Here is a 26,482-nt window from a genome sequence, read left to right as displayed (position 1 = left end):
TCCTCATCCTGAGGAGGAACACTCAAGGCTGACCTCTTGGCTCCACAAACACATGACACATATACATGGGCATGTGTGCACATACACACACATACACACACTTCTGAGCTCTAGGTCTGTACCTTAATTCTCTACTTAACATCTCCTGTCTCAAATGTTCCACAGCTTCCATGCATACAGAAAGGACGTTGGGGCTGTCTCAGTGTGTACAATCATGTGTAAAACAAACACAAAACCAAACCAACTTCTCATTGCTTTCCAGTAAACATTTGGGCCTGGGCCCACCATTCCCACAGCGGCTGCTCATTTGTGTGCCCCCCAGCAGGGACTGAGAGTGTGGGTTCCATACCCTGACCAAGGTGTGATTCTGTCAGGGGCTGCACATTGGTTAAGATTTGACACTCAGCTGGAGGGAGGGTGAGAGCTGCTCTTCCAGAGGACCAGGGTTCAATCCCCAGCACCAACAGGGCAGCTCACAACTATCGGTAACTCCAGTTCCAGAGGATCCAACACCCTCACACAGACATGCATGCAGGCAAAACGCTAATGTGTATAAAATATAAATAAATAATTTTTTTAAAAAAGAAAAAGCACTTACCTGGGTCTCTTTCCATTTGCACAGCCAATCTTGTGTTGGAATTATCCACACGCCTTGTACTAGAAGGGGCCACAGAAAGTAAAAGATTAATGGTTAGATCTCTGCCCATTACGAAGCTGGTGGACCGAACAGGTGTGAGGTGGGACCTGCAGGGTGCTACAGGGGAAAAGGGACAGGGGAAAAGGGACATGGCCACTGAAATACTCTTCCCGCTCGGAATTCGGAATTAAAAAGATATATGTTTTATTATCATCTCTCTCCTCCCTTTCTCCCTCTCTCTCTCCCTCTCTCTCTCTCTCTCTCTCTCTCCTTCTCCCTCTCTCCCTTCCCTCTTCTTTCTCTCTCTTTGTGTATATGTGCATGTCATGGCTCTCCTGTGGAGGCCAGAGAAGGGACAAATTGCAGGAGTCTGTGCTCACCCTCCATGATGTGTGTACTGGGGATCAAACTCAGGTCACCAAGCTTGGCATTAGCCACCCACCAGCCCATTTCGGTGTTCACACAAAGCATCTGTGATTCCAGTTGGTTCTAGAAAATGCCTGTGGGTAGTCGGCATCTCTGCCACAAGCTTCTACAAGTATGGACATACTTACATGTTTTTCTTTGGTTGAGCCATCAGAATAACTTACAAACTTAGGAAAGGGCCAGATTTTCTGCAGCTCTGGAAAGAAGGGGTTGCCAGAACAGGGTCCACCCTGACAATGCATCTTCTGAGAGTCAACAGTGGGGAAAGGATATGCAACCCCCAAAGGAGTCACAACCCACAGGTTGAGAACCTTTGGCATTGCTGCGCAACCTACCAGTACCCCTGAGACAATGCCTGTCTTTCATCCACATGCCTCAAGACCCCTGAATGTCAGTGTGTGCTCTACTTTGCATTTCAGACACAGAGTACCAGCCTCATCAGCCTTTAAATGGCAGAGGTTGTCAGGAAGATGATGATGTTTATCTGGGATAAACATGGTGATTTCACAATGTTAAGTCCACCCCACCAACATTAAGAAAGGCTTTTTGTCAAAACACAACAGCATGAACACCACATTATACACAGGGTCCCACTGGCACTTCTGGCACTTCTGAAGGATTTCTTACTATGATGTCTCCTAGGAAGAGAAACAGCTGTGAGTACATGCATGTGTGTATGTGTGTAAGCATGTGTGCGTGTATGCATGTGTGTGTGTGCGTGTATGCATGTGTGCGTGTGTGCATGTGTGTGTGTGTGTATGTCTGCAGGCGCAGGAGATAATCTAGGCCGTTGGCCCTCAGGTGCCTTTCAGCTTTTGTTGAGTTGGGGTCTTTCATTGGCCTGCAACTTCATCCCACGAGCCAGGCTACCTGGCCCATCGGCTTTCAAGAATCTGCCTGTCCCTGCTTCCCATCCTGCTGCCGGGATCCCAGGCTCACACCGCTGGTATTTTGTACGGGTTCTGGAGATCTAAACTCGATCCTTATGCCTTCAGGCAGGTGCTTTACTGGTTGAGCCATTTGCCAAGCCCATCCAGCTGCCCCTGATGCTTCCCACTTGACTTCGATTTAAAGGCACTGACACGCTCGGTGTGACCTGACCAACAATGAGCATTTGTCAGGAATGTCAAGGAATGTCACTGGGACGCAGATCTCATGGCTGAACCTGCCTCCCAGGGATTGGAACTGATTACAAGAATACTAGGATGGGATTATATTTGAATCAATGAAGTGGCCCATCTTCAGGAAAAAAAAACAAAACAAAAGCATCACTTGCTTCCGTATCTGCCTTAGACATTCACCAGCCACGTAGTTAGGGTCCAGTGTGGATCTGACGGCTGATTCCACAGAAGGACTGCAGACAATGGCTCTGTGAATGCACTCAACAGGCATGAACCTCAGCACGCTGCTCCCTCCCGCCTCAGCTTCCCTCCCAAACAGCCTCGCGGCATCTCTCAAAACAGCAGAGCCACACAAGACCAAGCAAACAACCGAATCCTGCATAATGAAGGCCGAGGTCCCATGTCTGCACACTGAATCCCTAAACGGAATTTTAATTTCACCTTAAGACCTAGGACAAATGGAATTTCCAGCTGCAGAATAAACAATTTTTAACATGGGACTGAGCCAAAAGAAAGTCAATTATCCCACTCCTTAGGGAATGTAGAGACTTTCTAAAGCTCCGTCCACTGCAATGCTGTCTTTCCAAAGGTGACAGCCTCTTTGGAACAGAGAAAGCTCACTAAGTCCTCATGAGCTCCGCCAGGTCACCAAGTACCTTCAGGCCTAGGGCATCTCCCTCTCAGAAGGGAAGCTTCCAGAGCTCTGAACAGTCTGAGCTCCGCCAGGCCACCAGGTACTCCCAGGCCCAGGACATCTCCATCTTGGAAGGGAAGCCTCCAGTGGTCTATAATCCGAGTTCTCCTCCAGTGAGGTCCGCGTGGAACCTTGGTGCTCACGACTGAGAGGTGCTAATTACCTCTGTAATTGGATTCCTGCCTGAACCACCCCATCGCACACCATCCGATCTGTTGCTTCCATCTTGCCCTCCCCCATCTCTGGGATGCAGGCCGGTCAGCTGGGCATGCACCTGTGGGTGGGATATCTTTTCCAAAACTTGCTCTGCGAAGTCACTGTGTCCTGTGGAGGTCTAGGCCAGTGCCTTGAACAGGCCTCTGAGAGGTCTCTCCAGAGAAACTGACCTGTTGGGAGGTAACTCTTCCTGTATCAGCACAGCATGCAGGGAACAGAGCTGGCCTCCTCCCGACAATCCTGCCCCACCTGAATACATCTCCTAAGCCAGTCACCTGCTCTGCCACATGGGTTCAGATGTGCACCTTACATAGTTTGCTGAAACCATTTCACGGTCGCTTTGCCAGCACAGTGGTTGTTCATGGGAGACCGCTCCCATTCGTTACGCTGCTCCTGACTGGAGTAAGGCAGACAGCATTTGTCCCTGTGGTTAGGAATGGACGGCCCTTCTAGCCCTGGTCTGACTGCAATATTGCTGGTTCAAAGTCCACGTTTGGACTCCGATTACTCTAATGTTGTTCTATTCCACTTCATTTCTCTCCAGGGTATTTTTTAAAACTTCCTTCTGCACGCTTGGTTTGGAATTTTTGTTGACTGAACTTGTATGGGGTACGGAGGGGAGAGTCACCTCATCTGTCTTATCCCTAGCTCTCTGTTGTCTGAAAGAGCAAATCAGGACATCGGAGAACCTCTGGAGTGAGACCCAAAGAGACGCACGACTGTCACTATGGTCTTAAAGATGCAAGCTGAGCATTCACGCCAGCATGGGACTGACCAGCTGACCCTGGGGACATGAGCTACGCTAGCAAGGTAGAGACAGGAGGATGATCAGAAATTCAAGGTCATCTTTAGCTACATAAGGATTTTGAGACAAGTCCAGGAACACATTAGATCCAGTCTTGGAAACAAACAAACAAACAAACACCGCCCCCCACCCCCCGACTCTCAGTAAGTCATTGTGCCCATATTGTTTTTGTCCTTAATGAAGGGTGGTAGAGTGGACTCAGTGTGTTCTGGGCTCTGGATTCCAACCCCACTCTCAGAAAATAGCAACAAGATACACCATCCCACCACTGCTCCCGGGAAACTGGTGGCAGGTCCAAATAGTCAAGGAAAAGGTGAGTAAATGTGTCGTACAGGTTCGGTGATGCACTGTCTATGCAGAGCTGTGGTGAGTTTCCAATGCTCACAGAAGGGACACAGCAAAGCAATCCCGGCATATCAAAGAACATGGGCCATAACTTGCCTATCACATCCCTTGGGCTAGCCGCTAAGAATTGACAGCTTAACTCTTTCCTTTTATAGCTGGACCTGTAGACCACAGATTCACACTGTACCAACAGCAGACCTGATTCACACTGCACCACAGCAGATCCCTGGTTCACACTGCACCACAGAAGATCCCTGATTCACACTGCACCACAGCAGATCCCTGGTTCACACTGCACCAGCAGCAGAACCCCTGATTCACACTGCACCACAGCAGATCCCTGGTTCACACTGCACAACAGTAGACCCGATTCACACTGCACCACAGCAGACCCCTGATTCACACTGCACCACAGCAGATCCCTGGTTCACACTGCACAACAGTAGACCCGATTCACACTGCACCACAGCAGACCCCTGATTCACACTGCACCACAGCAGATCCCTGGTTCACACAGCACCAGCAGCAGAACCCCTGATTCACACCACATCAGCAGCAAACCACGTATTCACACTTTGAACTGGGGAACCATGGGAGCCTGGATCAGCCCCACTCTCCAGAGGATGTAAACAGTTCAAAATCTCCAAGAGGGGTAGGGAGTAGGTGCTGGGCACATGGCGTACAGAGACTTAGTGGTGATGTCAGGTTCTTACTTATAGCTTCTCTCCCAGAACTTCACCGGCCTGACATAGGAAGTGATGAATATGACGCTCCCCAGGAAAGGGCTCAGGGGTGTAGAGAAGATGGAGGTGGCAAACGTCTGGAAGAAAAGCATGGCTGAGTCTGAGAGGATGGGGTTAAGGCAGAATACGCGCTGTCGTTAGCAGAGCTTTAAACACGTGTCCACGGATCATGGTGTCACTCATCTGTATCCTGGCACTAGGCAGAGGGACAGAAGTTAAAGGTCATCCTAGCTACAGCAAGAATTCAAGGCCAATCTGGGCTACAAGGAGGCTATCAATGAAGACTCCAGCACTGACCTCAAGCTTCTGTGTGTGTGCATATGAACACACACACACACACACACACACACACACAAATGAAAAGCTTGGGCACTCTAGGGGAGGAGAGCTGTAGGGTAGAGAAGGGAATGAACGAAGAGACTCTCCATGGGACAGCTGACCTGTGACTAGGAACACCAATACAGGCCCTGGAGTGCTAGAGCAGCGGTCCGCCAAAGCCTCCTTCAGTTCCTTCCAACAGGAAGGGCCCAAAGGTCAGCCCACAAGGCAGATGACCAGAGGAAAGTACAATTAAAATGGAACCCTCAAACACCAATAATTAAGCACTCTATGAAAATCGTTAGAGGCTTAAGTTTCCCTCCTCACAATGTGCGTTTAGTGGCGATAATTAGGGAAGGCCGTCTAATTACGGGGAGACGATAGCTGGGCCCAGTGTCTACACATGTTCAAAGGGTGTGCTCTTCTCCCCAGAGGCAGGAAGCTCAGAAGCCAGTGGAGGTGGCAAGGGGGAAAACAGGCTAGAACTGGAGAAAGCAATTTATCCACAGTGCCCTGCTGGCTGGAAAGCTAACTCAATCCCCAAATAGAGCAAATTAGCCCGGTTCTCGGTGTGGGATGGAGCCCACATTTCTTAATAGGGTGATGAGATAATTAACGTTTGGCAATTAGTGGGGATCCAGGCTGAGATTTAGGGGTCTGGCACCTTTCTCTGGACCGTTATGTATACCCAGCTTCTCCACCCTTCACCTCGTGTGGACGCGGGGTGGTAAGAGTCCTGATCTTCATCACTGAACAAGGAGGGGGAGGTCTGCAGAGAAGGAGAAGTTTTGGAGGCAGTGGCCAGCGCAGGGCAGTTGGAAGGCCTCATTTTAGCAGAAGGGAATAAATGACGTCATGCAAGGGCCAGTCTTAGGGAAGAGATGAATGGGATATTCTAAAACTGGTTGTCAAATATGCATCTTGAGTGTCTCCATTTCGTGTGTGTGTGTGTGTGTGTGTGTGTACTTGGATGCATTTTCATGTAAAGGCCAGAGCTCAATTTGCCTGGCTTTCCTCAGACACAGCCACTTTGTTTTTGGAGACAGGGGCTCCCGTTGACCTGAAGCTCACCGAGGAGGCTGCGAAGTGCACTGACTAGTGATTTCCAGAATCTTCCTGCCTCCGCAGCCTCTCTGTCATGGAGATTACAAGTGCCAATCAGCACATCCAGCCTCGGTTTCCATGAGTTCTAGGAGTCTAACTCAGGTCCTCCTGCTAGCAAGGCGAACACTCTACGGAATGAGTTCCTAGGCCTCAATTCTCCAGGACATAAGAGAAGGCATCTACAAACAGAAGCACTTGGCTTTAAGCCATGCTGGCTAATTTGATTCTCTGGGGACTGGCTGAGTCGTCAACACAGGGTCTGGCATGAACCCAACAGATAGGCACCCAAGCCATGGAGCCACGAGGAATCACTGGGACCCACACTTACCTATCAAGTGTAGATACTGACAGGAAGCTCTACCAGTCATGAAAGGCTGGGGATCTGAGCGTCCCACTTTAAACTACCACGGTGGTTCTTCACTATGCACTTGTATTTCATTGATAATTTTCATTTAAGAAACATGCTTGAAATTCCAGGCGAGAAACCTCAGAAATACATCAGAAATAAGAAGTCCCTCTATCTTTGTTTAAAGGACTCTGTTTAGGGAAACAAAGTGGCTTGCAGTTAAAGGGCAGCACAAACATTTTTTCCTTCTTTGCTTATTCTGCCAAATCACCCTGAAAGGATTTAGAAATATCAGCGTAGGTCTAAGAACAGGAATATATCACGCTGTGCACAAGTGATCATCAGTTTCACTCCCCCAGTGATGAACCCTGCAAGCTATAATAGCGACCAAATATGGGTGGCACCACGTCATGGGCTGGGCGGTGTAAAGGAAGCCGAGCACATGAGAGGCAGCAGGCAAGGATGCGCTCCTTTCTCACCGCCCTTAGCTGTGGGTGTGATGAACTAGCTGCTGCTGCTTGAGTTTCCGCCTCGACTTCCCTCCATGACAATTCCACCGGAACCCAGAACCTAAGCCAAATAAACCCTTCCCTCCCTCAGTTGCTTTTGGTAAGAGTGTTTGTCGTCGTGACAGACCCGCCCCTGAATCTGACCTGGAAGTTGTGCAGAGCCTAGGGATCTACCTCTGCATCCTACAGGGTTCTGATGGCAGTGGCTCTGAGCCTTGTGACCAGAATCATGGGTACAAAATTACTAAATCACTAGAATCAGTGGCACAGGAAAGCTCGAGGGACAGAATTTTAGGCTGACATCAAACCTCTCTCTTCAAGTGTATTCTGGTGTTTTCTTTGTTGGTTTTGCTGTAGTTTTGATGAAGTCTGGCAACGTAACCTGACCAGCCTGGACTATGTAGATCTGACCTACCTGGAGTTTGTAGACAATCCTCCTGCCTCTTCTTCCTGGATGCTAGGATTACTGGTGTGTGTCACCATGAATGACTTTTAAAAATCAACTTTCATGTCTCTCTGCATTGGGCATAAAATTTAGTTATCTGTGTCAATGCAATCATTAGAAATGGCATCTCCAACTTGCTTTGAACTGAATTAAATTGATTTAAAGCTAATTATCATTATGGAAACACATTAAAAATGTACAGAAACCAGTCCTGCCTGGCGACCACAAAATAAAAGCATGATTAATTTTGTAGTCTCTGGAAGTATTTAGGGGTAATTCTACTTGTATCTAATTCTAGATTTCTTAGTATTGATGAAGTAGATACAATTAATAAAGAAAATATTGAATTCATTAACCTTATCTATAACGTTAAGGGTAAATGGATGTGTACAAGTTTGCATATGACAACCCAATTATTTAATCAGTTATTTTCATATAAAAGGAGAACTCTCTGACCGCATACCTGGAGTCGGGAAATGGGAGCCTCAGAAAAAAAGAGTTCGGCTAACAAAATGACATGGTAAGCACAGACACTTGTCTCCAGCTGGATGACCTGAGTTCTGTTCCCGGGACCCACGTGTCAGAAGGGGCGAACCAATTTCTACAAATTGTTCTCTGACCTTCATACTTGTTCTATGGCACATGCCTCCCTCTAAATAAAAAAATAAAATGTTTAAAAAAAATAACCGCTGAGCATGCATTGAGGAGCAGGCAGAGTCTAGAATGACCCAGTGTCTTTTAAGGTTAGGTGACCTGGAGGGGACCCAGAGTGCCCCCACTACCCCTGTTAAAATGTAACCAGGCAGGTGTTACAGTGCTGTTACTGCCTGGTCAGTGGAGAGCCCCAGCCTGTAAAATGCAAACCTCCGCTCGGCAGGAGAGAGCAAGCAGAAAGGATATGAGGGATGGCGAAGAGCTGGGCAAACACGTGAAATGAGGAACCCCAGGCCATCTGCCAAGGGGCCACGTAGGCCAGGACAAACTGCAGCTTGTGAAGCAGGTCCCCGAGCTGAAAGTGAAGAGACAAAGGTTAGATGAGACAGCGCTGGCCCTGGTCACCACATCAAGGTCATTTAAAGGACATTGGTTTTGGGGTACGTATGGGCCATGAGATCACTGCTGGCTTCCACCTCCCAGTGGGTGGTGTGAAACAGCATTTGATGTGGATGTTCCCCAGAGGCCACAGGTCAAGCAGAGAGGCTTGTCTGGCTCATCTCAACAGATCCAAACACTGGCTCAGAGTCTGCCTTTCTCAGCGCGATGATCACAGCTCAGTCTAATCATTTAAAAGATACTCTAAATTGTTTTTGTGTGTGTATGTCTGTGACTGCTTGATGCAGGGAGGGGGCATGGATGCCACGTTATGTATGTGGAGGTCAGAGAGCAATTTTGTGAAGTCTCTTCTCTCCTTTGTTTTTACACGAGTTTCAGAGTTTGAACTTATAGCAATCGCCTTTACTCGCCGAGCCACCTCACCAGCCCAATATCCCATCTCTTAGAGGCACAGGAAGCCCAGTCTCCCTGATCTGCATTGTCCCAGACTCTATGTGACAGTGACAAGATGCTCTAACCCAGTTTCCATCCTTGGCCTCCTTCTGGGATAGAGGATTCCCTTTAGGTTGGGATTTCCTTTCCCCCACCATTAACCCAACCAGACAAGCTCAGGTTCCCTGCAACAGACGGACCACCCCAGGACTGCAAACCCTCCTGCCCCCCTACTGTAGGTCACTGTTAAGAGTTCATCTGTGGCTCATGTCTAGGTGAAAACTGAAAGCATGAACAAGACTTTCTTAAGTGATATACCCCCTTCCCCCTAAAGGACCGGGCGATGAAAAATTCCTCTGCCTGTGTTCCCTGGGTAGCTGTGTCCTGGGAGGCTCTTCAGACACCTTCCCAGGAAGCCAGTAAGTAGGTCAGGCCCAGCCACGCAGTCAGACAGACAGCCCCAGGGAGGGCAGGCATATCTGCAAGCACAAAGCCCTTGTAGGTCCAACACAGTGGCGTTGTGATTAAATGAATCTATTACAATTATTTTTTGCTTGGCAAAGCAGTTTGTATTTATGCAGAAGCAAAAGCAGTAATCAGACGTCGGAGGATTCCAAACCCAGCAGTTTCTCACTCTAATTGCGCCCGGGCCCCAGCTATCTCCGTTCTTCCCTACATCTCCCCACGTCTCCATTCCCTCATGAATATCATGAAGGGCGTGGTGCCAGGGTATCACAGGATGCTAAACAGGAGACTCGGGGGTCAGAGGTAAGCTTGGCTGAGTTCTGTCTCCGGAGAGGCGGGGCGACTGGCTGTCAGCTCTTTCTAGTTCCTTCACCACCTTTTCATGGGTCCCCAAGGAAGAGGCTGAGTGTCCAGGACCATGTGGGTTTAATACTATGGGCTGGAGTGTTCTACACAAGCATGTCAAGTCCCCGTGTCCTCCAACAAGACAGGCCACCAGGGTTTCTACTCTCTTTGGTCCCTTTCCTGTTCTTCTCCTCCCTTCTACCACCCTGGTTCAAGCTCCTATCATGAACCACATAGCTTATTTCCAAAAGACACTGAGGAATGCCTGCAACCCCAGGACTCCAGAAGATGAGGGTCAAAGATAGAGCTCAAGGACAGCCTGAGCTACATAAGGGGACACACACACAGCACACACACAGAGGCACATGCACACACACAGATACACACAGGCACATACACATAGGCATGCACACAGGCACACACACATAGGCACACACACAGGCACACACACATAGGCACATGCACACTCACACAGGCACATGCACACACACAGCACACACACAGGCACACACACATAGGCACACACACAGGCACATACACAGAGGCACACACACAGGTATACACACACAGGTACACACACACACAAGCACACACCACCACCAGCACCCACACATCTTTAAAGAGTCACAACACTACCAGCAGCTACACATCTCTAAAGAGTCACAAACAAGTGATTCTTGCCAAGCTACACCTGTTTCCCTACCTTTTCACCAACACAGGACCTGAGTCCTAACTACAGCACTTCTTTCTAGGCACAGAGTCCAGCTCACAATGCCAATTCTGATTTATTTCTAGATGCTTAGAACACACCTTCCCTCCCCAAGCCTTTGCCCCTCCCAGCCACCATGACGCCCTTTGCACATGCCCCAACCTATATTCTTGAGCCTTTCGAAGCTTCTGGAAGCTTCCGTAGACTCCACCTGCCTGACCCCCTTCTTCCTCAAAGCTCCAGTCAGCACCTGCATTCCCACTCACAAAGGCTAGCTGGGCACCGCTTCCATGTGCTTTCTGGAAGCTTCCATGCAATGACCTCCTTACTCACGAGCCTCCTGTCCCAGGCTTACCTGGTGTCACCACAGAACCCAGTTCTCCCGCCTGCAGTCATGAGACCGTCCCACGACTCACTATTCTCCCGCTTCAGTTTCCTCACCTATAAACTGACGGGCACAGGCCGGCCAAGCTGTGAAATGAGCCAAGTGTTCAGGGTGGTGCCTGGCCCACGCAGAGTCCCAGGGCTGGGTTGCCAACCACACTATGGACTGATGGCTCCAGGACAGTGCTTGGCAATCATAGCAATCTTCCTGGTTTTTGCGCGCGGTTTGGGTGCGCATGCGCATATGTGTGTGGCGCCCCGAGGCCGGGTGTCATGTGTCTTCCTTAAATGTTCAATATCCTATTTTTTTGAGCTAGCTGACTTGGTTAGGCTGTCTGGTCAGTGAGCCCTAGACTCTTCCTCTCTACCCGACGATGACTGCAATTGCCGGAGCATGCCGTCATTCCTAGGTTCTGGGGACCTGAACTTGGACTCTCATGCCTGTGCAGCAAGTGCTTTACCAACTGAGCCACCTTCCCAGTCCAATAACTGATTTTGGAACAAAGTTTTTTTGAATAAACTATTTTCTAAAATCCCAAACTCTTAAAAAAAAAAAAGCAATTCATTTTAAATACAGGATTATCCACCCGTATGCATGAAGTACAAGAAAATGCCATTTAGAGACGGCTGCAGAGACCTTGAACATGAACTGCGGTCCTCCACAACAAGGCTGCACATTGTGGCTTGGTAGCAATTATTAAAGCAGTATCGCCATGAAACAGTCTCGCCGTTAATTTTAATTTCCTGAGTGGCAAAAGCACCCACGTTGAACTAATGGTCTGCAGAATTTCATGTTCAGTGTGCTATGGGATGGCAGGGTTTTCTCAGGTCATGCAACCACATCCTTTTGCAAAATTTATTCAAGACAAAATGGTTTTTATAAAAGTCCCTGGGCCGATGGGATGGTATGCAAGGCTCTTTGACATCTTTGCTCTGCTTATAATGAGACAGCCCTAGCCACCCAGTGTCCTCCACACACAGCCTACTGTGGTTCCAGATCGGGATGGACCAGAAAGCTCCCAGAGCATTGCGAGAGTTTTATGTAGCCAAGGACGACCTTAAAATTTTCATCATCCTGCCTCTATCTCCTGAGTATTAGGATTTCAGCCCTGTGCCACCATGCTTGATTTAAGTGACAGTTCTTAAATGTCGTTTCAATTAGAGAAAACAGGAAAGTTCCTAGTTTGGTTCTGTCTGAAATCACATGCATTTTGATCAAAAGGATCCATAGGAGGTGACTCAAGTGGTAGCGTGGTTGTCTGGCGTTGGCGAGGCTCTGGGTTCCAGCCCCAACACTACACAAAGTGAGTGTGGTGGTGCACACCTCTAACACCAGCATCCAACTGGAAGATGCAGAAAGAGCATCGGCACAAGGCCATTCTCATCAGGTTTTGCCAACTTCACCTACCTATCAGCTGAGGAACTGTCTTTATCAGAATGGCAGGTCTATAGGGAGTTTTCTTGATTCTGGACTGATGTAGGAGGGTCCAGCTCACTGTGAGCAGTCTCACCCCCAGCAGGGAGGACCTAGACTGGGGCAAGACATCAGGCAGCATTCCTCTGTGGTGTCTGCTTTAGTTCCTGCCTTTGGCTTCCTTTGATGACAGACTGTAAGAGGTAAGATGCAGCAAACCCATTCTCCCCAGGTTTTATCACAGCAATAGGGAAACTAGACTAGAAATTGGTACCAGGAATAGGGTTTTGCTGTGATGGACCTCATTGTGTGGCTTTTGTGTCTTGGACTATTTTATACAAGGAAGATGGATGATTTTGGAGCTTTGGTCTGGAAAGACACTGAATGCTCAGAGCTTAAATACATGTTGTGGGAGCTTGGAAGATAATTCTGAGAGACACGCAGTCAGTGGAGGACTGGCTTGTGAGTGTCAGAGAGAAACTGAGAGCCTCTCAACAACTTTATCAGGGTCATTAATGTGATAATTTCAATAAAATCTATGTTTTCTGGTTATCTGGGGCTGAAGAATCAGCTGTGGTTAACATGAGACCAGCAGTAAAGAAATGAAACCTTTGCTTTATTGGGACAATTGATGCTGGTCAGCTGGATCCGAAGAATCAGTTGTGGTTAAGAAGAGACCAGTTATTACTGAGGTAAAATCTGAAAAGTATTTGCTCAGGGTCAGCATAGAGAAGCTGTGGTCTAGAGATGGCCAGGGATGAATCTCAAGCTAGAAGTCAAATGGCAATATCTAAGAGTCATCTCCCATATGGTATGGGTTTTGAAGTCATAAGGGAGTCAAGGAGAGCAGCTAAGACTCAGGACTGAGGGTACAGCCTCAGTTACAGTAGAGATTCCAGGATTAAAGGGTTCAAGGCTAGGCAACTCTTCCCCACGAAAGGAGGAGGCCACTAGATCCCCCCTTGAAGTTCTAGCTACCATTTCTTACTGTCTCAGCTGCTTGTGGACTTGGCAAGGCTATAGCTGCCTGTGCATTTGACACACCATATTTGGGGTTTTCCGGGGGTGTAGCTGTCTGCGTGTCTCCCAAGCTTGGGTAAATAATCCCAATAAGCTCTTTGCTTATCACGCTGGCCGTCAATGGGATTCTGTCTTTGGTCTGTCTGGACTTTCCTTCCATTCTGGCGAGAAGGCATTTCTCTAAACCTCCACAGGAAAAGTAGGGTTAACATGAGACACGGCCTTTCCATCAATAAAAATGAAGAAAAAGAGCAAGGAACTTGCCTTGGTGGATACGATGGACACCATGAAGAAATCCAGGAGGAAGCTCTCAGAAATGTCTTTGTAGTCAAAGTGGAAAAAGATGACCGTGAAACCCAAGTTAGCAAACTGGTGAACCGGGTTACAGAACGCGGTCCTCAGTAGCTTCATGCCGGCTGTGATCATCAGAAAAATGTCCCAGCTGCATGGGTAGAAGAGGATGGGTCAGTGACATCATGCATTGTGTTATACAATCACTAAGGTCCCTTGTGGTCTGACTGTGCAACACGGCACATGCAGGCTCATGAATGTTAAGTTGGGAGCTTAACCCCAGCCCATGGCATCCATCCCAGCTCCCTGGTCTGGGAGTTGCATTGGCCTGGACTCCAAATTCCAGCATGTCAGGTCCTGACCCCTCATGGGGAGAGGGTCAGGACCACTCCCACAGGGTATTTAAGTGGGCTCCCAGAGGAGAAACAGATGGTTCCAGGTTTGCATGTCCTCCCCACATTTCTGTCTCCCCGCCATGCGCTCAGCCACTCGAGAGCACTATATTTAATAAAACAATGGGCATTTTAATTCGGTTTAATCTGACCTAATTGGGTTTCTTTGTACCGGCAGAGCCGCCTATTTTAAGATTTTTTTTCCTAATATAATGGAGGTCCCATGGAGATTTGAACTCGGATCGCTGGACTCAGAGTTCAGAGTTCTTAGGGTAAGTTTTAATGGAGACTTGGTCTGAACTGATTCCCTGGCATAGCCTCCTTGCCACTGAAGACATTTTATGTCTGTCCTGGTTAGTTTTGTCACTCGATACAGCATAGAAGAGAAGAGAATCTCAAGCCTTGTTCAACTCGGCCTGTGGACATCTGTAGGGGATTGTCTTCATTGTTAATGGATGGAGGAGGGCCAGGTCCTCCACAGGTGGCACCAGGCAGGCTAAGAATAAGCTAGCTAAGCCTGAACCTGGGAGAGAATCAGCAAGTCGTGTTCCTCCAATGGTTTCTGCATTCAGCTCTAGCAGAATAACAGTCCAAGAATAGAGTTGTGCAAGGGGAATTCTGAGTGTTTGTGAGAAACTCCACAGAAACAAGACAAGAGTCTTGTGAGCTCAGTTTCTTCAGAAACACTGACTTGTCCTTAGAATGTGTCTTCTAGGAGACACACATGAGTTTGCTTCAGCTGTTGTCATTCGTGACTCTAGGAAAAAGCGTGTTTTTGCCACGTGCAGCTTGTTCTTATGATTGTATCCTTCACTCTAATGACTCGCCTTAACCCTCGGAGTATAAACTGTCTGGTGCTCTGAATGAAGCTGGCTATTGCACGAGACTTTAGTCTGCCTCATTTTCAGGCTCCGCTTTCCCAGGTTCACGGCGCCAACTAGAACAGCAAACAAAACTCCTCCCTCAGTGACAGGTCTGGAAGAGTAAGCCTCTAAGTCCTCTCCTCCTCTGAGCAGCTTTTGGTTAGTGTTTTCTTACAACAGCAAAAAGGACACTAGGGCACTGTCCCTCAAAACTGTGGTCACGGGTCCTTGTTCTCCGCAGTCAGGGAGAACCTTCAGGGTGTATGCGAGACCACGGATGCCATGGGGGAGTGTGTGTGCACTGTCCCAGCCAGGGTCTGCTCCCATGCGCCATGTCAAGGCAAGAGCACAACTGAATCAAAGGCCTGGCAAGAGCCCACGTTATGCTTCAAACACAGAGGGAAATGCAGAGATTTAATAAAGCCGTTGGCATTTCTACATCCCACCTCCTTCTCGTGTTTGCTGCTCTAGAGACCAACAGCTTTCTGATCACCTTTAAAAGCCAATTCCCTGGCTTGGGCGGTGGTGGCGCAGGCCTTTAATCCTGGCACTTGGGAGGCAGATGTAGGCAGATCTCTGAGAGTTTGAGACCAGCCTGGTCTACAAGGGCTAGTTCTAGAACAGGCTCCAAAGCTACACAGAGAAACCCTGTCTCGAAAACAAAGACAACACAAAAAGTCAATTCCCTAAATTTTTTCTGTCATGGCATCAACTGAGCAGCTGACCAAGGCAGACCCATGAGAAACCTTCCCTCCTAGGATCTGTTTTTTTTCACCTCCTCACACCATAACACGGTATTTGGCCAGCGACCTCACACCTTCTGTTAGAATGACAGATCTGCAAATTACCAAGTGGAGTTCCATTTGTAAATTCAGAAGGAATTGTTTGTCTACGAAACTAATGATTTAATCTCCCACGGCTCATGCTTTGCAAGAACATGGACACCTTGATGAGGCCGCTCTTGATAAATGCAGAGAGCGGTGACAGGTCGCCCTCCCCCTCCCAAAGCATGCTATTTGCTAAATGAAAACGATACGAAGCAATTTGCAAAGCTTGAAGCGCAGCGGTGAAGACTCCGGGATTTCCTATTCATGCTGAGCTCCTGTCACCTGAGGAGCATCAACTGCTCTTCTGCAGGGAGATGCTCAGACCCCCCAATGTTTATCCTCGGCACCACCATGGGCTGTTCCTGGCATGGCACAGCAACTGCTTACTCAGTGCAAAAACTGCCCTGGTTCCCTTCATGAGGCCACTATATATGGCGCGGGACACTGGCTTTTGTTGTCTGTTTAGAGGTACTTGGTTCTGAAAATGTAACCCCCATTAGTTTGACAATAAACTGTCAACTACTTACTGAGTCCCGAGTCTCCTGTAGTTGCTTATGGAGAAGGCATCAAGAGTGAGGGCGTTCAGGACAATGGCCGGGTATAAGAGATACTTTTCAAAACACTGAAGCCACACGTAGAGTCTCTCAAACCACATCAGATGGGCAATATCTGAAAGAAACACAAAATTCACTGTGAGAATCTTCTTACACACAAACCGCAAGAGCTCTCCCCATTCAGCAGGACTGGGGTGGGTGTCCGGTGCCAGGCACTGTGTGCTGGGTCTCCTGATGGGCTGCTACTCACAGCTCGGATTCTGCCCAGTCCACAGGTGATAGCACACAGGTCGGCAACCCTGTTTTCAAGACAACTTTTGGAGATTTAGGGACAATGAAATGCAGTCTTAGGTCACCAGGTCCCCTTCCTCCCACTTCTGCTTGTCTTCAGAGTATTTTACGTCTTCGGACACGAAATCCTTTCTTGCTACAGCAAATGTTCTTCGAGTAAGGCTTATAAATGTCAAACCTCTCTTTATGTTTTTAATCAGATAAGGACAATGATCTTTATCTGGGGAAGGTAAAAAATTACAAAGAAAAGCAAAAGATATGTCAGACTCCATTAAAACAGGGAAAAGTCAGAGAGAATCAAGTTTAGGAAGGAGGGTGGACGCAGAGGTAAAAGTGTCCCCTCCTCTCCCTTCCTCTTTCTTCCCCTCCCCTCCCCTCCCTTCCATTTCCTTTCTTCTCCTTCCTGGGTTTTCTTTCTTGAAAGATCAGTTGCTTAGTCTCTTTCTGCATAAAATTGAGTTTTTCTTCTGCTTTCTCTATCTATAAAGAATCAGCAGTGTCGGATTGAGACATCACATCAAAAGCAACTCATTCAACCAGTTTTAGAAAACATGTTAGCGTTCTATCAACATTTGCCACCAATTCAGAGAAACATGACAACCTAAAAGTAAAGGGACATCCAAGCCGTGTCACCCGCAGTGCGTCAGAGGAAAGGATGGGTGCCAAGGCTGGGGAGAGCCAGGAGCCATCTGGTCGGAGGAAGGGTGTATGTGTGGCAGATTTTCAAAAGCTTGTCATGTTTGCTTTTTAAAATAATATTTTCCAGAGTGTGGCGACAAGAGCGACTGGAGACGGGGAGCGGAGAAGGTGGGAATCCTCCCATCGTGTTGACAGGACCTTACTGCAGAACATGAGAAACGCAGGATGTTCACGGGCTCCAGTTACTCACCCGAGGAACAGAAAGCAGCAGATTTCAATGAAAACATAACCAGCAGTTGGCTCCAAACTCACTTCCTGTGATTTGCCAAATCTGTAGCATGGAATGACTTGTTCATCGAACCAGCAACCGTCTGAGCGTTGTGTGAACATGTCTGCTTGTGTGTGCTGGTCTGTGTCTATGTAGCTTGTCTACCTGTCTGTCTATGTGCACGTCTGTGTATTTATCTGTTTGTGTTTGTGCCTGTCTATGTGTGTGTGTCTGTTGTGTGTATGTGTCTGCTTATGTGGCTGAGTTTCCGTGTTGCCCACGTGTCTGTCAGAGAGTCTACACACATGTCTGTGTATAAGTATGAAACCACAGTCCCACTGCCACTCTGAGCCATGTGTTTGTGATCTTAGAGTTTCGGGGAGACTCGGGCATTAAAGTTTATTATGGTTTGGGTGTGGAATGTCCCCACAGGCTCACATGTTCGCACACTTGGCCCTTAGCTGGTGGTGCCATTCTGGGAGGTTGTTTTGGAGTGTGATAATTAAGCAGAAACAATTACTGTGGGCTGGGCCTTGAGGGTGATGCCCACTTCCAGGTTAGCCAGAGCTCTTTTCTTTTCTGTCTTGAGCTGCAGCGATGTCATGATCCTAATGCCAGTTCGTGTACCACAGACAAGCATCTGAGCTGTTCCAGTCTCCCCATCTTCCCACCATAGTGGACAACAATCCTTTGAAACCATGGGACCAGGTGAATTGACCCTAGCCAAAAAAGAAAAAAAAAAAAAAAGCTCTTGCTAGGCATTTGGTCACAGAGAGCAGAAAAGCAACTGCCAAGATTCCTTCCTATTGCCTGACTCTGCAAGAGGAAGCATGTGCCCCCAAAGGTTGGGCTATCCAGTCGAGGATGTGGATGACTGGGGCCTGGATCCTTCAGATACGCTGACCCTGTCATCAGGCAGAAGCTCAGCAGTGGCCGCTATGAAGTAGCTCTGTGTCTCACTTATGCCAGAACAAAATAAACTAAGGCCAAACCCAAACTCATTCACCCCATGGCCTCAAGTTTCCAGAAAAAGTGTTGCACCCTGTTAAATATCCCATATTATGCTGATTTTACGACGTTTTAAAATTCTCAACATTGTAGAGAGCCGGAAGGTCATGTGTCCACAGCCAGATTCTCTTGGGTTATCTTTAGCCCCCTGGCATTCTTATGGCTAGCAGGTAGAAATCCCTTCTCACGGCTCAGCGGGAAAAGCATGCGATGTGCTATTGTGAAAACTGAAGTCTGGATCTGTGAACCAACTTAAGAAGCCAGCAGGCAAGGTAGCCAGCCACAGGGTAGAGACAGGATCCCCGGGGCACCTGGCTAGCTTACTGCTCGGCAAGCCTTGGGTTCAGTTGAGAGACCCCACCTCTTAATAAAACCGAAAATGCTCAAGAAAGACGCCAGGTGTTGACTTTGGGCCTCCGCGTGCATTTGTACCCATGAGTGCTCGCACCTGTGAGCATGCCAACCCTCACACAAACAGCACACATGAAAGGAGCGTACAAATTGAACACTGTATTCATCAACCCGAAGGTTAAAACATCAACAGACAGCATCTGAGACCTAGAGCTGCGATCGTCCACCTCACTTTAACCTGAGTCGTGATGTTTTCATCAACACAGTCTTTAAAGTTCCTTGCCTTACAACTTTGTTTTTAACCGCAAAATCTTCATGAAAACGCTAGCACAGAAGAATACGAAATTTGGGGTACCTAAGTCTGTGTTCCCGGCCACTCGTATTTGGCTCCAGAATGAGATCTCTTCTCTTTGAAGTGAGAGTTTGTGGGTTTGTGTTTATGAGACAGGGTCTTACTCTGCTGCCCTGGCTGGCTCAGGACTCTCTATGCAGTTCAGGCTGACCTTGAACTCACAGAGAATCAGTCTGCCTCTGCCTCCTGAGTGCTGAGATTAAAGCCTAAGCCATCAAGTTTCACTGTCTACTGTGTTTATGTAATATGTTTACTATTATTCTATAGAACCTTAGACATACACACAACCAGCCAGAGGGGGAGGGAGAGAGGGAGGAAGAAAGAAGTGGGGGAGAGAGAACACAGAGGAAGGGGGGAGCGAAGAGAAACTGTGACTGAGGCTGAGTGAGAACCCAGGTTGAACTCGAGAATTCAGCTCTCTTTGCCACTAGACTGCTACAAGGGAAGTGAACCTGACAGTGGGTGACATGTGATGCCTGCCACTAAAAGATTCTGACTCTGTCCACGAAGAGCCCAGAGGACAGAGCACAGCAGTACGGGTGTGGCGCACATGGCAGGAGCAGGGGTACAGGCTGGATGCTGAGGGGAAAACATTCACCATGATGGAACAGTAGAGCGAAAGTGAATCAAAGATCCCCCAGCTCCCAAGCTGTGAGGTCAGGGTCTGTTTACTCAGATACTGATGAAAAATTAATTTCATTTCCATTCTTGCCTGTCTCAGAATCCTGCCGATCTCAGTAATGGAGTCTGATGAGATGCTCCGAGCTCTGGGCCCACGGATCTCACGAGGAATGTTTGCAGTTGGGGGCAGCTGGGCGCACATGAAATGGTGACCAATAACACAGAAGGACCCTTAAACAAAAGCCCAGGTCCAGAATTCTGAAATTTTAACTTAATCCTTTCTTGTGAGGCAGCCAGGGAAAGCTAATAAAAAGCAAACCTTGCGAATGCAAAGACATGATAAACGTGTGTCTTCAGTCCCCAAATTGTCTCTGTAGTCATTTGCCGCACAGTTGAAAAGAAAAGCCGTGTGATCGTATTTTATAACCGCCTCTCTGGAACGTCCTCAATATGCAAAGAGACCATAAAAACGCATTACCAGAGAGCTGTTCTTTCTCCTTCCCTTGGAATATTAGGCCCCCAAGCGACAAAATGCAAAATAATGATGCCATTTGCAAGTTTATAGACGGTTCGCTGCACTTCAAGGCTTTACATTTTCTTAAAGGGGTTTCAAGGTTGTGTTTTATTTAGGTGCTGGTGGGACTATGATGGGCTTACCAATAATTAAAATTTAATCAGGAATTCTCAGGATACTTTTAAGCTTTAGGAAACCAATCTATTCAGATCAGAACCGGGGCAGAAGCCGAAAAGATTGGGGCTTTCTGCTTGGGGCACCAAGGGGGTCACCTCTGGGATGTCCAGTCCAGAGAAACCCTAGTGAGTGCGTGCACATAGTTGGGGAGTCAGCACCCTGGCACAGACAATCTGTTACCCACAGGTATTCCTTGCTCTCTTCTTCCTTCTGGGCTGGAGCCAAGGTTGTAAAGTCCTTCCCCGTGGCACACACACGCCATCCACGATGTCAGTTTCCTTTAAGTATGCTGCACTTCCAAAGCAGAGGATAACCAATCACAGGGCTGCTTGTGGCCCTTGGACTCTGCTTGGGATAATCTCGAAGTTCATGACCTTTCTTTTCTCCATAACCTCATTAAAGTAAAGGGGTTCTGGCACCTCACCCCATACCTGGAGGCCTCGTCCTCTGCTCGGAGGCCAGCCTGAATTCTATTCAGGCCCGTTTAATGTTTCTTTCTTAGTGCTGCCTCCCTTCCCCTCAAATCTGAATTAGGAATCTTTGTTCTTTTCTTGATCAAGGATGGCCATAGCTGTATCGCATGTTACTTTTGTCTTCTGTGATGTACGCCCAGCAGTAGGGAAGGACACATCACCAGTGCACTGACTGGCTAAAGATGTGACTACAGAGGCAAGCTGGTAGATCAGAGTCGGGCTCTGTGTGTGTGTGTGTGTGTGTGTGTGTGTGTGTGTGTGTGTGTGTGGTGGGTCCCTTCAGTGGGGCCCCCTGTGACTCCTGCCCCTGTACTCTGCACTGTCCTTGGCACACGCCAAGCACTTCATATTTTTGACTGAGCTAAAAATATAATCAAGTTTCACACCGTGGCAAACTTTAAAACAGGCAAAAGGCAGCAAATACAATCGGGGGAGATGACAGGTTTAAGTTCATCACTTCCAAAGAGAGATTTATTATTTTTAAGTATGTGTATGTATGTGTGGGGTGTGTGACTGTGAAGGCAGGCACACCCAGAGGCCTGAAAAGGGTATCGGATCTCCTGGAGTTGGAGTACAAGCAGTTGTGAGCCAACTACATAGGCGGGAACAACAGAATTCAGGTCCTCTGCAGGAGCAGTGTGCATGCTACTGAGCCATCTCTCTAGCCCTGCATTCAGTTTTGAGGAATGAAAAACATCCTTTGTTTCTCTAGCTGCTCTTTACTTTAGGGTCATGCTTACGAAAGACACCCCCTCCCCCCGCTTTCAATCCGTCTAATATAACTCATCCAGGACTGTTTTGTGGGACACTGTGCTAGCTGGCTTCTATGCCAACTAGACACAAGCTAGAGAGCCTCAATTAGAAAACGCACCATAACACTCAGCTGTAGGCAGAACTGGAGGGCATCTTCTCAATTAGTGATGGATGTGGGAGGGCCCAGCCTATGCTGGGTGGTGCTGCTCCTGGACTGGTGGTCCCGGTGCTATAAGGAAGAAGGCTGAGCAAGCCATCTTGAACAAGTCAGGAAGCAGCACCCCACCTCTCCTTGGCCTCTGCATCAGCTCCTGCCTCCAGGTTCCTGCCCTGAGTACCTTTGGAAATGAACTGGGATGGAAACAGAAGCAAAATGGACCATTTCCTCCCAAACCGCCTTCATTATGGCATTTCATTGCAGCAACAGAAACCCCAAAACAAAGTCTATTTTTTTCTTTTCTTTTCCTCCCTCCCTCTTTCTCTCTTTTTCCCTTCCTTCCTCTGTCCCTTTCTTCTTTCCTCTCTTTCTTTCTCCATTCTGCTAGTTGTAGCTTTTTTGATCTTTCCTGCATCTAGAATTCACTTGATTCAAAGTTGTCCTTTTTAAAATTTCTGTCCACACCCTAATGCTAACAAAATCGTGTTCTTATTGTTTGCATTTGAAATGTCCCTCACAGGTTCACGTTTGGATGCTTGGTCCCCACCTGGTGGCACTGTGTGAGGACACTGTGTGAGGCCAGTGTGGAGTCTTTAGGAGGTGGGGGCCTTGCCGGGAGAAATGGATCACTAGGAGCCTAGGAGTGGGCCTCCGAGGGTGCTGTCTGACCTCTGGCTCCAGCTTTGCTCTTTTTCCTGGTCATCCATGACGTTAACAGGCCGGCCTCACGCTCCTGACACCATGAACTGCCTTGGAGGACTGAAAGCCCTGGAACCATGAGCCCCCTAAAAACTTTCCTCCCTAGGTTGGGCTTCCCTAGGCCCTCTCCTTAGAGTGGAGATAACTGTGTCCCAAACCTCTCGTCTCCACTCGTGACAGCTAACTGCTATCACCCTGGCCACTCAGCTCTTGTGACGCCTGACACAGGGAGATAAGTGTCCCAGCCAAGAGAGAGGTCGCCAGATGAGGGGAGTGAATCATAAGATGACAAATAAGCAAATCAGACAAGCCATAGCACAGAACAAATATGGTAGCTTTGTTTGGAAGAATTATGGTAAAATCAACAGGCTATCCAAAGAGGAGGAAGTAATTTTTCTGGGAAAGAAGGACTCAGAGATGGGAGGGGCTGGGCTGACAGGCAGCTGCTGCTTTTCATTACAGCTTGTTCTGTTTGATTTCCAACACTCTCAGTCACTTTGACATAAGTGACAGATACACGCGAGAAGGCAGCTTCCCTCCGAGCCATGTCTGTCACATGCGGAAGCCAGCAAGTCTGCAGCAGAGACCCGCATCACCGCAGCACAAGCTGGATCTCTGCAGAACTGCAAATCTGGGACGTGTTACTGAATCATTAATAGTACATTTTTAAAAATTGATATTTAAATGAGATCCTCAATTGATGTGTTTTGTAATTTACATAATCCTTATTCGTTTATTCTAATGTGTCAAAAAATGAAAGTGTAAACATTTCACAACCAGCATGCCCCTCAGTGCATCCTTCCATATGTCCTCCAGGTCCAGAGGCTTCCCTGCACACGCCAGCCCACAGGGACCCTCTGGTCACCTGTGAGTTTACAAAGCAGAGGGTGGTTTATCTGCTCACTCAACCAACATCTACAGAAGAGCACCCATGTACCAGATTCAACGTTCATTACTTGGTCCCATGTATTTTCTAGTTTATCTGAATATCCACCCGTGATGACCATTGTCAACTTGACAGGATCTAGAATCAACTGGGACACAAACCTCTGGGCAGAGCCATGAGAGATTATCGGGATTCTGTTAATTGAGGTGAGAAGCCTACTTTAAATAAGGATGATGCTATTTCTGTGATCTGAGGCCTGGAGTGGGGTAAAGAGGAAAAAGTGAGCTGAGCACAAGTATCCATTGGTCTCTGTTTTATGACTGTGGATGCCAAGTGACCGGCTGCCTCCAGTTCACACCTTCGCTAGGCTGCCTCCAGCTCACACCTTCCCTAGGCTTCCCCAGTTCACACCTTCCCTGGGCTGCCCAGTTCACACCTTCCCTAGGCTTCCCCAGTTCACACCCTCCCTGGGCTGCCTTCAGCTCACACCTTCCCTACTAAGATGAATGTTCCTTCAAACTGAACCAAAACAAACACTTCCTTCTGTACATTTCTTGGGTATTTTTGCTGCCACAAGAAGGAAGACAACCAACCCATCATCTACCTGCCAGTGACCTTCAGTTGTCCCCTGACACCCTGAGAAGAGGGAGACTCTGCTGAGGAACTGTCTCCAGGAGAAGGGCCTGTGGGAAGGTCCATGGGGGGGGGCTTTTCTTGATGGCTGATGGATGTGGTACGATAGCCCAGGGTGGGTTGTGCCATCCCCAGGCAGGTGGTCCTGGTGTTATAAGAACGCAGGCGGAGAAGTCAGAAAGCAGCACTCCTCATGGCCTCTGCTTCAGCTCCAGGACTGACTTCCCTCAAGGACGGAGTGAGACCAGGAAGTCCTAGGGTGAGACAAACTCTTTCCTTCCCCAGTGGCTTTCGGTCCCCGTGTTGATCACAGCAACCAAAGGCCAACCAGGACAGGACTATTCTCTTCCAGCCATCTAGGAAATGGGTCTTTGTAGGATGGCAATAATTTGCATTCAACTAGCACATGAAATGGCTGAGGACGGTAAAGAGCACATCAACGGAACCCTTGGACTCGGCTCTCCTCGGCTCTCCTGGGAACTGGAGCCCGAGTTACGCTCCTTCATCTCTCCACTGAAGCTAATGGTTTTGGACACATCACTTCGCTCACCCACCCCCACCCTGCACAGCTCCATCTCGTTCTGCTCACAATCCAGCAGCTTCTGTTCTCTGCCCAGAGCTGTCCCCTGCCACAGGCTCACCAGGCTGGATGTCACCACCAGCACCTTATGGCCTCTTTATTCCTCCTTTTCAACGCTTTTTCTTATTTTTCTTGGCACCCTAGGCCGCTGAAGCTGCTAAATCCAGAACTTTCCTTGAGTCCTTGAAAGGCCTAAGTGAATACTCGGGAAGCACGAGGTCACAGTAGGCAGAGAGATCACGCAGACCAGCACTGCTAGACGATTTCAGTGGCTTAGAATCCTGGGAATTCACTTTACATGTCTGAAAATAGAAACAAGCCGGTCCCTCTTCCATCTGTTCACACATGGAACAAGAAATTACGGAGTGGAAAGGATCTCACCAAGAAATTGCAAGAATTCCTATCTAGAAAAAAAAACCTACATTTTTAAAATTGATTTTATTTAGAGGCCAGGGTCGTGTTGCCCAGACTATCCTCACACTTGCTGTATAGCTGAGGATGAACTTCTGACCCTCCCACATCAGATGGCTGGATTTCAGGCCTCCACACCCATGCATTCGGTGCTAGAGATTAAACCCAGAGTTTCCTCCATGCTGGGTAAGGATGTCACCAATCAAGCCACACCCCCAGCTTCCAGAAAAGATGTATTTCTTAACTGAAGCTCTGAAGTTGCCGCTTACACCAGGGTGTTTCTCCCAGGGTAACTGCTAGGTCAACCCCATTTAGACACAGCTTCTGTCTACACAAAGTTAGTTCATGGAAACTCAAAAATCCAGAGCCTGAGAGTTAATGGACGAATATGAAGAGATGTTGTCCTTAGGGCCCAGCCAATGTGAACCTGAATTGTACCCTCCCAACATGAACAATGGAAGCTAATTTTCCTGTGAAACTGTAAGCAGTGACTATTTTAACAGAGCACACATCTAATTTGACAGACTTCCTTTCTTCTTCCTCCTGGCCAGCCTGTTTTGGGCAACACCTAGAGTCTGAAGCACAAAGACTTTCTTTGCTTCTATTATGGGCAAACAAGCACTGAACCCCTGTGTCCTTTGAAGCATGTGGCACAGTGGCATGGAGCACACTCATGAAGCTGTGCACATGGGCAATGAGAAGGGCATCCCCTGCTTCATGGTCCCTCATAAGATGGAGCACACTCATGAAGCTGTGCACATGGGTTCTGAGAAGGGTGTTCCCCGCATCTTGGTCCCTCATAAGGCTGGGGCACTGACCTCTGGCTTCCCGCTGCTGGCACTCCTTGCTCTTGAGCACAGGGTGTGAAACCCACATCCACGGGTGGTGCTTTCGGAGCTGAGGGAGCAGGTGGTGGGTGACGAGTCCCACTGTGCCGGCCAGGGCAAAGAGCACGATGCTGAGAAAAGGCTGTGAAGGGGAAAGAGGTCAAGGGTCATTGCTTGTAAACAATGCATAAACCCACCATCACTCCTTCCTTTACCCATTCTTTTTCTGGCATGTGCATGTGATGTACATGTAGTTGTACATAAGATACATGTATGCACGAGGAAGTCAGAGGGTAATCTTGGATGTCATTTATCAGGTGCTGTTCATCTTATTTTTTGAGGCAGTCTCTCACTGGCCTGGAATTCACTAAGCCGTTGAGGCTG

The 26,482-nt window shown here is 48.2% G+C and overlaps 1 protein-coding gene across 2 annotated transcripts in view; it reads right to left on the bottom strand.

Moving 5' to 3' along the window:
• Positions 1-26,482, bottom strand: part of Pcnx2 (pecanex 2) — a 117,551-nt gene that overhangs the window by 28,309 nt on the left and 62,760 nt on the right. For both annotated transcript variants that reach the window (XM_057753362.1, XM_057753363.1), the window contains exons 19-24: positions 26,090-26,240; positions 16,432-16,573; positions 13,796-13,973; positions 8,610-8,718; positions 4,958-5,087; positions 599-657 (exon numbers count right to left, since the gene is read on the bottom strand). In XM_057753362.1, coding sequence (XP_057609345.1) covers positions 599-657; positions 4,958-5,087; positions 8,610-8,718; positions 13,796-13,973; positions 16,432-16,573; positions 26,090-26,240 — 769 coding nt within the window. The remainder of the gene's footprint in view (positions 1-598; positions 658-4,957; positions 5,088-8,609; positions 8,719-13,795; positions 13,974-16,431; positions 16,574-26,089; positions 26,241-26,482) is intronic.

This window comes from Chionomys nivalis, chromosome 21 (assembly GCF_950005125.1).
Source record: "Chionomys nivalis chromosome 21, mChiNiv1.1, whole genome shotgun sequence".
Taxonomy (NCBI): domain Eukaryota; kingdom Metazoa; phylum Chordata; class Mammalia; order Rodentia; family Cricetidae; genus Chionomys; species Chionomys nivalis.
This window is presented reverse-complemented; position numbering and strand designations above follow the sequence as displayed.